This window comes from Ahaetulla prasina, chromosome 3, assembly GCF_028640845.1.
Source record: "Ahaetulla prasina isolate Xishuangbanna chromosome 3, ASM2864084v1, whole genome shotgun sequence".
In the NCBI taxonomy this organism is placed as follows: Eukaryota; Metazoa; Chordata; class Lepidosauria; order Squamata; family Colubridae; genus Ahaetulla; species Ahaetulla prasina.
The window spans coordinates 109,076,631-109,089,045 of record NC_080541.1 but is presented as its reverse complement, the minus strand read 5'-3'; the positions used below and the strand labels follow the sequence as shown (position 1 = coordinate 109,089,045).

The 12,415-nt window shown below is 39.1% G+C and overlaps 1 protein-coding gene across 2 annotated transcripts in view; it reads left to right on the top strand.

The window, feature by feature from the left end:
* HBEGF (heparin binding EGF like growth factor) overlaps positions 1 to 12,415 on the top strand; it is a 56,572-nt gene that overhangs the window by 13,726 nt on the left and 30,431 nt on the right. Inside the window, exons 4-6 of one of the 2 annotated variants that reach the window (XM_058176027.1) lie at positions 4,861 to 5,016; positions 6,201 to 6,292; positions 7,323 to 7,851. In XM_058176027.1, the coding sequence (XP_058032010.1) occupies positions 4,861 to 5,016; positions 6,201 to 6,273 (229 nt within the window). In that variant the 3' untranslated portion in view covers positions 6,274 to 6,292; positions 7,323 to 7,851. Of the gene's footprint in view, positions 1 to 4,860; positions 5,017 to 6,200; positions 6,293 to 7,322; positions 7,852 to 12,415 lie in introns of those variants that run through there. The other variant, XM_058176028.1, reaches the window with a different exon arrangement.

The window sequence follows — 12,415 nt, the reverse complement described above, 5'->3', positions numbered from 1 at the left end:
CTAGGACTCTCCAAGCATTATGAATAAATACCCGTTGCCAAACTCCTCAATTGTGACTGTACTGGTTGTAAGTGTGAGGACTAGTCATGAATCACTTTTTTCAGTGCCATCATAACTTTGAAGGGTTGCTAAATAAATGGCCATCAATTGAGGACCACTGCTAGCTTCTCTTCAGTTAATCCAGGAGCTTTTAAAATGTTGTAATGGGAACAATTGTGACTGTTTTGCCACTGCACTTCTATACCTAGAACCAGAAGATGAAATAAAGCATTGTTTAACTCTCACCAGAGCTGTGTCTATGAGAATTCTCAATTATCCTGGTCATAGTTGTATCAAAAGTGGTTTTTACTTTGAAAAACACAGCAAGGAATCCCTCAGAACTTGTGGATATCCTAACTGGCCTTCATCAAAGCCAAAGAAGACCCAGTATGAACTCCTCTACTACACACAAGGAAGAGAGTAACAAGCAAAGCAACATTGTCATTCCATATGTAGCTGGAATATCTGAAAAGCTCAGGAGGATTTTCAATCAACATCACATACCTGTACATTTTAAGGCCAAGAATACATTAAGATAGAAACTTGTCCACCTCAGGGATAAACACCTAGACACAAAGAGAGCAATGTATTATATGCAATGCAATGCAGTGAGACGTGTGAACCAAAGTGAGACATTGGTGAACCAAAGCAACCACTTCACAAGTGCATGGCACAACATAAGAAATCTAACCCATCAGGACAAGTGTCAGCAGTCCATCTGCATTTGAAAGATAGGGACCACTCTTTTGAAGACATTTTATCCACATTTTGGATAGAGAGGACAATTGGTTTGAAAGAGGGGTAAAGGGGGGCATTTATGTTAACATTGAGCAGCCCTCTCTCAACAGAGGAGGAGGGATAAGACACCCTCAGTTTATCCCCAGTTTACAACACAGTCCTATTGGCTGTTCTAAGAAGATTCTACACCCCTGACAGGTGACCATGAGGTCACAGATAAAAACCCCAAGTAACCACAATGATTCTCAGAGAGTAAGACCAGTTGACTGCAAAGAAAATACAATCTTTTCATTCCCTCTCCACCCATCCTGTCAGCACCTATCATTCCCCCCCCCCATCTCAATTGTCAATAATTGTCCTTCCATCTCGAACATCATCCAATACAGTTGATGAGGCTTCCAGGATAGAAAGCGAAACATCTTGTTTTTCCTCAAAAATCAATCCAGTCACTTTTTAAAATAAAAACCACTTTTGATATTCTCATATCTCATATCCAAGTCCTGGAACAATAGAAAGCATGAGAAAGAATCTTAAAACTACCCTCACCTTGACTGTGTCAGGTATAAGTTGAAGTAGAGAAAGCTTTGACAGCTTTCAGGAATCTGTTACAATATCCTGACCATTATCCAAAACTCTTAATAGCACCAATTTCCTGACCTTGCCTACGTTGAAAGGGTGGTAAGAATATACACAATGAAATTGTGCAACAGTTCTGTATACAAATGTATACCTTTCATTAGGACAAACAATGCTATAAAACTCACCAAGCAGCATTATGAATCATCCTACTACTGCTATTATGTTACAGTATGTAAATGCAAACTCATATTCCAGTTGCAAATGTGAATTTGACATGTGTGTGTCTGCTTATGCATGCACAAAATGTTGTAAGTATTTACAGACATACTATTTGTGACTTTGAAACTAAGTTACTCTCAATATGGTTTTAGGAAGCATATTTCTGTCTGAAAGAAATATTTTAACTTTTCTTACTAGTAAGAAAGTAATAAAGTGAGAAATAATCAGTGAGAAAGTATGAATCAGTAAGTGAGAACTGGGAACCTATGAATACCTTGCTAAGCCTATTCTTTGATCATCGGAGAACAAATGTTTAGGCCTTACAGCAGGGGGATATGCAACAGGTACAGTTGAACTCATGAGGTGGCCAATTCCCAAAGAAACAGGCTTCTGAGAAAATCACAAGGAACCACAGAGGAAAAAAGGCATTGGCTGGAAGGTGAATTAGCTTCTTGGGATGCTATCTGCCAATTAACAAGATGCTAGAGGCAAATGCTTTATTTTGTTACATGTCTGTGTGATATTTTGATATTGAAATAATATTTGAAAAAGATTGGGAAGCGATGGAGTGTCTGGGGCACATTAAAGTTGGGCCCTTATAAAGGGCCTTATAAAGGTTTTGATACTTCCTGTCCCTCTGGTGGGGCTGCAAGTTGGCATTTGTACTGTAATTTTATAAATTCCTTGTACAATTAGGAGAAACCTTTCCATACTTCCACCTCTCACAATACTAGACAACACAGTATCAACAGTAGAAACCTTCATTTTTCTAGGTTCTACCATATCACAAGATCTAAAATGAACAGTTAACATCAAAAACATCATCAAAAAAGGACAACAAAGAATTTTCTTTCTGCGCCAACTCAGAAAGCTCAAACTGCCCAAGGAGCTGCTGATTCAGTTCTACTGAGGAATTATTGAGTCTGTCATCTGCACCTCTATAACTGTCTGGTTTGATTCTGCAACCCAACAAGACAGACACAGACTTCAGAGGATAATTAGAACTGCAGAAAAAACAATTGCTACCAACCTGCCTTCCATTGAGGACCTGTGTACTGCACGAGTCAAAAAGAGGGCTCTGAAAATATTTACAGACCCCTTGCATCCTGGACATAAACTGTTTCAACTCCTACCCTCAAAACGACGCTATAGAGCACTGCACACCAGAACAACTAGACACAAGAACAGTTTTTTCTCGAACGCCATCACTCTGCTAAACAAATAATTCCCTCAACACTCAAACTATTTACTAAATCTGTATTACTATTAATCTTCTCATCATTCCCATCACCCATCTCCTTCACTGTATGACTGTAACTTTGTTGCTTGTATTCTTACAATTTATATTGATATTGAGTATTTACAGACATACTATTTGTGACTTTGAAACTAAGTTACTCTCAATATGGTTTTAGGAAGCATATTTCTGTCTGAAAGAAATATTTTAACTTTTCTTACTAGTAAGAAAGTAATAAAGTGAGAAATAATCAGTGAGAAAGTATGAATCAGTAAGTGAGAACTGGGAACCTATGAATACCTTGCTAAGCCTATTCTTTGATCATCGGAGAACAAATGTTTAGGCCTTACAGCAGGGGGATATGCAACAGGTACAGTTGAACTCATGAGGTGGCCAATTCCCAAAGAAACAGGCTTCTGAGAAAATCACAAGGAACCACAGAGGAAAAAAGGCATTGGCTGGAAGGTGAATTAGCTTCTTGGGATGCTATCTGCCAATTAACAAGATGCTAGAGGCAAATGCTTTATTTTGTTACATGTCTGTGTGATATTTTGATATTGAAATAATATTTGAAAAAGATTGGGAAGCAATGGAGTGTCTGGGGCACATTAAAGTTGGGCCCTTATAAAGGGCCTTATAAAGGTTTTGATACTTCCTGTCCCTCTGGTGGGGCTGCAAGTTGGCATTTGTACTGTAATTTTATAAATTCCTTGTACAGTTAGGAGAAACCCTTCCATACTTCCACCTCTCACAATACTAGACAACACAGTATCAACAGTAGAAACCTTCAATTTTCTAGGTTCTACCATATCACAAGATCTAAAATGAACAGTTAACATCAAAAACATCATCAAAAAAGGACAACAAAGAATTTTCTTTCTGCGCCAACTCAGAAAGCTCAAACTGCCCAAGGAGCTGCTGATTCAGTTCTACAGAGGAATTATTGAGTCTGTCATCTGCACCTCTATAACTGTCTGGTTTGATTCTGCAACCCAACAAGACAGACACAGACTTCAGAGGATAATTAGAACTGCAGAAAAAACAATTGCTACCAACCTGCCTTCCATTGAGGACCTGTGTACTGCACGAGTCAAAAAGAGGGCTCTGAAAATATTTACAGACCCCTTGCATCCTGGACATAAACTGTTTCAACTCCTACCCTCAAAACGACGCTATAGAGCACTGCACACCAGAACAACTAGACACAAGAACAGTTTTTTCTCGAACGCCATCACTCTGCTAAACAAATAATTCCCTCAACACTCAAACTATTTACTAAATCTGTATTACTATTAATCTTCTCATCATTCCCATCACCCATCTCCTTCACTGTATGACTGTAACTTTGTTGCTTGTATTCTTACAATTTATATTGATATTGAGTGTTTCCTGATCGTTTATTTGTAGCCTATGACTATCATTAAGTGTTGTAAGTGTTGTACCTTGATGAAGGTATCTTTTCTTGTATGTACACTGAGAGTATATGCACCAAGACAAATTCCTTGTCTGTCCAATCACACTTGGCCAATAAAAAAATTCTATTCTATTCTATTCTATTCTATTCTATTCTATTCTATTCTATTCTATTCTATTCTATTCTATAACAGTTCTACAGAATTATAAAGGACACACATAAAGAAAACAATAACAATTCTAAATAACAATAATAACAAATTACTTCTGTTTATAAGAGTATCCTCTGCAGTTTGGTCTGGTTAAAACTTAAATAGATTTTCAGAAATCTTCTGGAAAAAAACCTTTGTGGAATTAATTTGTTGACTATAAATATTTTTTCACTCTTGATGAATTAATATATATGCTTAGGACATCAATATATATAACAATCTGCATAGGGTGTGCATTACAGTCAGAAATGAAAATCTCAACAAGAAAAAAGTGGAGAAGAGACTTGATGGATTGAATATTGGGAACAAAACTTTTTTTTCATTAAACTTAAATGGAAGTAATTAAGTGTATCAATAACTGATGATTTTACAGCCCTATGGAATAAGCTTCATGCATTGATTTTTAAAATTCTTAATTCCTAGATGCCAGGAAGACTACCATGGGGAGAGATGCCATGCTCTTAGCCTTCCAGTGGAAAATCGCTTTGATGGTTATGATCGTACAACTATCCTGGCAGTTACAGCAGTGATTCTGTCATCCCTGTGTCTTATCATCATTGCAGTATTATTGATGCTGAGGCAAGTAGTTTAATAGGATTGAGACGTGTGGAGTCATAGAACTGCCTTCAGTTTATGATGATTTGGAAATTTGGTCTCATGAAGGAAGAATGTATGCATTTATTTGTAAGGCTTTTTCTAAGGCTCTCTGAGAGGTTTATATTTTATCTATAGCCTCTTATCCAAGCCTATAAGCACTTTGATGATAGAAATACGGCATGTGCTTTGTGACCATTTTCTGAATGTCTCTAAAGCAAATTAACTTTAGGGTTTCTATGGAATCTGAAGGAACGTGGTGGCTGAGCAGTTAAGATGCTGGGCTTATGACCAGAAGGTTGGCAGTTTGAGACCAAGTACCACATAATGGAGGGAGATTCCATTACTTGCCCCACTCCTGCCAACTAGCAGAAAACAGTAAATGCACACAGATAAATAGATACTATTTTGTTGGGAAGGTAACAGCATTCTTGTGCGGCTTTGGCATATAATCATGCTGGCTGCATGACTATGGAATGCCACATGACTATGGACTTTGGACAATGCTGGTTCTTCGGCTGTAAATCGGAGATGAGCACTGCCCCTTGGAGTTGGGCATAACTGGCAGAGGAAACCTTTACCTTATGGAATTTGTTCTTCAGAAAAGATTGACAGATCCAATAAGTTCTGTTAAATATGCACAAATGTTTGTAGCTCTTGCCTGCTTCAGCTTCCTATCAACCATAAAGATATTTTCTGAATGGAAACTTAAACTGATATATTTGCCTAAGCCTTTCTGCAGAGAATACCAGAGTTTAACTGATTTTTTAAAATTCTATTTTGCCTTAATTTGATTTCAATACAAGCTCTGAGAAAGGCAGATTATATCTTTATGACAAATAGTTGATAAAAGATGCAGAGAATTTGATTCCTGTTTTTGTTCTTCTGCTTTGACCATATGACTGTAGAAATTATATTAAATTACTTCTTTCATTATTGAGTGGCAATCAGGACACCTTATATGAATCAGCTAGTAAAGGGCTAAACTCCAGTTTTAGTGCAAAGAATTCAATATTTTGTGATGGTTCTATCCCAAAAATGCAGGATGGGATTTCCCATATTATATCTTCAAGATTAGTAAAGGAATAAGCATAGGGCCTTTTTGAATATCTGTGTAAGTTTAGAATTTTAGAATTTTAATCTTGGCTCCTCTTTTTTTGATTTTCTAGATGTCACAAACAAGGAGTATATGATGTAGAGAATGAAGAGAAGGTTAAATTGGGCATCACTGTCAATCAGTGAACTGTCCAAGAACTGCAAGGTAACCCTTTCAGCATATAATATCTGGGAAAACTTGGCCTTCTGTTTGTTGGTATGAGGGGAGACTATTTAATGGGTTGGTTCTTTTCTCTCATGTGGCAGATCAACATAAAAAGAAAATGCTTATCATACCGGATTAATTAATTAAGAAATTCTTTAGAAACAACTTTGAGAATCCAGAGTAAATGTTACTGATTGTTTCTGCTGTTGCATTTTGTCTCACTGGGATCTACCTAGTTGTGATGAACTACAGTAGTTGTGAGGCATGGGAGAGGAAACAGAACTGTTACAAAAGAGACACTTCAGCCCAAGAGAGGGAAAAGTGTCAATCTGCCTTAATTATGCCATGTCCAAGTTTATCTGGAGAGCTGCTTTAGCAGGCTTTCTAGTTTCTGTGCTTTACTCTACCAACAATATACTGTAGGTTTTCCAGAAATCTAAGTAGTCTTGATTTCTGAGTTTGTCTGCCCCACAGGGCTTGACACCAGTCAACTACTTTGCTATTGCAATCCAGGCACATTACTTTTTTTCATGAAAATTTCTGCAGCTCAGGCACATTTTTTTTACATGTACATTATTTACCTCTCTTTGCCATTCTATAGCACCTGCTATTTCCCATTTCCATTGCATTTCTTCAGCTACTGTAAACCACATTTTAGACTATCAAAAATAAATATTCTGTTTTTCCTTGGAGGCCATTTCCTTTAAGATGATCTTGGATTTTGAAGATACACATAATCCTCTGATGATATTTCCCTAATCAGATTAAATCCTTTAAGAGAATATAACTGGATCTGTTGTAGGAGTTAGCAGGTTGAATGACATTAGTTCTGCTGAACTCCATGAGAATAAATCAATATAAGCCTCTAGCCAATTAGTCAGCATTAACCCTGAAATAGCTCTAGTTTATCCTAGTTCTGTTTGGAGATGGCTATCAATATTATAGTGTAGAGTCATTAAAAATTAGTATTATAAATCAAATGTGTAAATGATTTGTTTTAACCTGAGGCATCCTTTTATTACAAATTCAGGTTTAAGCAGTGAAACAAGTTCTACATTCACAATTGGATGGATAATACTCTTTCTAGGACATGCTTAAAGAGGAACTTGTATGAATGAGAACAACTTTATTTTCAAGGAGATAATGCTTTGTTAAAGAAGCAAATCATATCTCTAAATTGAAAGAATTCTCTGAGAGACAGAACCACATTTATTCACAGAGGACTTGTTTACAATGTGGAGCTACAACCCGAGAAGATTTGAAATTTGTCTTATTACCGGTGGAAAATGACTGGCATGAACCAGGCAACTGGATTCTTTACAAAACTGTTGCTGAATAGTCCTCTGAAAAACTGTGAAACACTCTCCTGAAGAGATCTACTTCTTGAACTTTATTTAATCCAAAAAATATTTAACAAGATGCTTCATTTTAAGTTATATATTTATTTTAGATACAATGTACATGTTATTTATTTAAGACTTAATCCTGTAGTCCTGAAATCAACAGGAAAGACAGGAGTATTGCGCAGTGTACCACTCTAATAAATAACCTTTCTTATGCTTGCTGGCACTTGAATCCTGATTTAGAGATTAAAAGTGAAAAACAACTATTTTTACTGATACAATCTTATAATATCTAACAATTGCCAAAATATATGCAGTCTGGACTAAAATTCATATGGCAAATCTTTGATTCTTTACTAAATTTGGCATTCTGAAAACCTCAGAATATTTCCTCTAGAGCAGTTTTAAAAATGTTATCTAATCCTGTCTCTATTGCAGTTGTATTACTGATGGTTTGACAATGCTGAATTCTGCATGGTGCTTTTTCTAAAGACATTTTAGGTCAGCATGCAAAGCATTTGAACTTCAAAGCAGATGTTTTGCTTTCTTTGATTTATTCTTATGTTTTTATATGCTGTTGTGTGTTCTTGTTAGCCACCAAGAGTCCTGTGATTGTGACAGCATATGGATGGATAGATGGATGGATGGATGGATGGATGGATGGATGGAAGGAAGGAAGGAAGGAAGGAAGGAAGGAAGCTAGACATTCTGGAAGTGTTCAAAACTTCTCTGTGTTGAACCTGGAGCAGGTGCTTCAAGTTCCAAATGAGAGGGATGGAAACTGAACATTTCCAGAATGAACCAAGCTATAAACACACCTGTATTCTTTTGCAAATGGTAACAAATATACATTGCCCATGGTAGATTTACTACTAAGGAGATAAAGCTGAGTTCTGCCCATTCATTTCTGATCCCAAGTAAGAATCAAATGAATGCAGAAGCTAGGGGAAAAGTTTTACTTTAAGTTTCTTTCAGACATACTTATTTTTGTATATTGCTGAAAGTTATACTTTGGGATGGGATTTTTTTGTTGCATGGATGTATTTAATTTAGATACATTATTAAATTAGCAACAGATTTGCCTTTTATCTCATGTAATCCAAGTAAGGGGTATCTTACATGCTAAACTATAATTAAGTTAGATTAGCATGAAACCACCTGCTGTGATATGTAAACCATTGTAAACTCTTTATAAGTTAGCATGTAGTATAGTTTTGCTTCTTCTATGATGTATGCTTAAGCTTTATGCTAAAGCATTGAACTGAATGTTTACATAGCAGAGTGAAAAATTTTGTATAATACATTTTATATAATGGCACATTAAAAAGGAAACCTTACATTTATGTGTATTCTTTTCCAGATAACTTATAGTAGCAGCTGACAGACAGCAGGTAAGGTGGCAGAAGGGTGAAAAGGAAAGAGGAATATTCCAGGAGGTGGCTTTTATTTTCCATTCCTATATATTAACAGTGTACCTAATTTAGCTTCTGTTTATTCCTGAAGTCTCTGGGCAGTGGTTGAATGATCTAGAATTAGGGGATTTAGTCATTAAACCCCTGTCATGGTCAGATAATTCACTCCTTTGACTGGACTTTTGAACCACCAACCCACACCGCAGGGAGACAGAACCGATTTGTTGGTTCCGTCCCAGGCGCCTGATGGACCCGGAGAGGTTTCTGACGGAGCTTGGGCCATTTTCTGAGGATCTAGCTCACGGCTCGGCTGAAGAACTCGTCGCCGCCTGGGAAAGGGCGGCAGTGGGGGCTTTGGACCGCGTTGTGCCTTTGCGGCCTCTGACCCGGCAGGAGGGCAGAGATCGGCTGCGAGGCACCTCGTGTGGGGTGCCACAGGGGTCAGTTCTCTCACCGCTTCTGTTCATCTATATGAAGCCGTTAGGGGAGATCATCCGTGGTTTCGGGGTGCAATGTCATCTGTACGCTGATGATACTCAGCTGTACATTTCGACCCCGACTCACCCCAACGATGCCGTTAAAATGATGTCCCGGTGTTTGGAGGCCATGCGGGTCTGGATGGGGAAGAACAGGCTTCGACTCAACCCCTCCAAGACTGAGTGGCTGTGGATGCCGGCATCCCGGTACAGTCAGCTGATACCATCGCTGACCGTTGGGGGCGAGTCATTGGCCTCTATGGAGAGGGTTCGCAACTTAGGCATCCTCCTGGATGTACGGCTGTCTTTAGAAGATCATATAACGGCCATTGCCAGGGGAGCTTTTCATCAGGTCCACCTGATACGCCAGTTGCGTCCTTCTTAGACCGGGATTCCCTATGCACAGTCACTCATGCCCTCGTCACTTCCCGCCTGGATTACTGTAACGCTCTCTACATAGGGCTCCCCTTAAGAGCACCTGGAGGCTCCAACTGGTCCAGAATGTGGCTGCGTGGGTAATAGAGGGAGTGTCTCGAAGCTCCCATGTAACACCTCTCCTACGCAGCCTGCACTGGCTTCCGGTGGTCTTCCGGGTGCAATTCAAGGTGTTGGTTACCATCTTTAAAGCGCTCCACGGCATAGGACCAGGTTACTTATAGGACCGCCTGCTGTCACCAATAGCCTCCCAGCGACCTGTGTGCTCCCATAGGGAGGGCCTCCTCAGGGTACCGTCAGCCAAACAATATCGACTGGCGACGCCCAGGGGGAGGGCCTTCTCCGTGGGGGCTCCTGCCCTCTGGAATGAGCTGTCTTCGGGGATACGCCAACTCCCCGACCTCAGGACCTTCCGACGCGAGTTAAAGACCTTGTTTCGTCGTGCAGGGCTGGCCTAACGTATTTTAATGTGGGTTTTTACTATGGTTTTATCACTGTTTTATTCGTTTCGGCCTAATTGAATTTTAGATTTTAAAATGTTTTTAACTTTTGTATTTTGTTTTTTATTTGGCTGTAAACCGCTCTGAGTCCTTCAGGAGAAGGGCGGTATATAAATTGAATAAATAAATAAATAAATAAATAAATAAATAAATAAATAAATAAATAAATAAATAAATAAATAAATAAATAAATAAATAAATAAATAAATAAATAAATAAAGTTCATCATATCTTCTCAACCAATAGGGGTTGATCATCTAAACTCATTTGAATTACATAATAATGAAGAAATTCTCCCATATTTTTATGTAGTTAATATTTGATAGGGTGATCTCTTTAGGATATCACAAATCTCTGCATAGTTATCATCCTACTCATTGCGTTCAGCAAATTAGCAACCTTGGTAGTGTTGCTTTCACGGTTCCAAGTAATAACCCCAAAGCAATCAAAACTCTGAGGCCTAGAGTTTCTTAAACCATAATTTTATTTGGGATATCATATTGGCACAGCTGGTGAAAACCTGACTCTGAAGGACCCAGGGTTTTCCCCACCCAAATCAAAACCCAAAGTTCTTGCCCCCAGGTCACATGTCCATCACATCAGAGGTGGGTTTCAGCAGGTTCTAACCAGTTCTGGAGAACCAGTAGCAGAAATTTTGAGTAGTTCGGAGAACCAGTAGTAAAAATTCTGACTGGCCCCACCCCCATCTATTCTCTGCCTCCCAAGTCCCAGATGATCGGGAGGAAATGGAGATTTTTGCAATAACCTTCCCCTGGAGTGGGGTGGAAATGGAGATTTTAGAGTATCCTTCCCCTGCCATACCCAACAAGCCACACCTGCCAAGCCATGCCACGCCTAACAAGTCACACCCACAAAACCAGTAGTAAAATTTTTTGAAACCCACCACTGCATCACATGGTCCAGTCAGGTTGCAGTCCCAGCTCCGGCTGGCTCTGGTCCACACCCTTCCAACACCTGGTAGGCAGTCGTGGGATTCAGCCAGTTCGCACCACTTCGGGAGAACCGGTTGTTAACTTTCTGAGCAGTCTGGTGAACTGGTTGTTGGAAGAAATCATTAAGGCAGAGAACCGGTTGTTAAATTATTTGAATCCCACCACTGCTGGTAGGGCGTCCTTGGTCCCACGGGAAAGAATGCTATTTTGGCTATACATCTCCCAGCTATCTCTATCTCCCCCACATGTTCCCACAGCTCCACCCGGTGTTGCTGCGACAGCCCTGAAGATGCCCCCAAAATGGCTTCAGGGCTGACAGTTGCCTTGACTAAAGTCTATTACTAACATGGCTCGATATTCTTTCTCCATCTATATCAGTTCCAGAGTGTAGAAGCCCAGATGTGCCCCCTTGTTGTCTTGTAGGGTGTTCAAATCCTTTCAGCTTGCAGAATAATTATCCTGTTGAATATTCTTCATTCAAGATGCATTTGTTCTCTTTCTTCTGTTCTTCAAAGAGGATCACTCAGGATCCTTTTGACAAAGGATTGCAAGCTAGGAAGTCATTAGGATGACTTAGCATCACACACAGGTTAAATGCAAATAGCAATAGCACATAGACTTATATATTGAGGTTTACAGAGTCAGCATATTGCCCCTAACAATCTGAGTCCTCATTTTACTCAGAAGGATGGAAAGCTGAGTCAACCTTCAGCTGCTGAGAATCGAACTGCCAAACTGCTGGCAGCCTGCAGTCAGTACTGCATTCTAACCTCTGCACCACCAGTGCAATCATCTTGGGATCAGTAATATTCCATTCCCAGAGCAGGAAGGGCTGCCATTCTCACTCATAAACCTCCATTATAATGGGTTTAAATTGCTTTTTCTGCTTGTTGTCTTCTTTACTTTCTGTATTATAAAACTATCCAGACTGTAGAAAAGTTGTGTACTGTTTGCATCTCTGTATTCTTTTTGTTTTGTTCTTCCAAGTGTCTTTTTCAAATCTT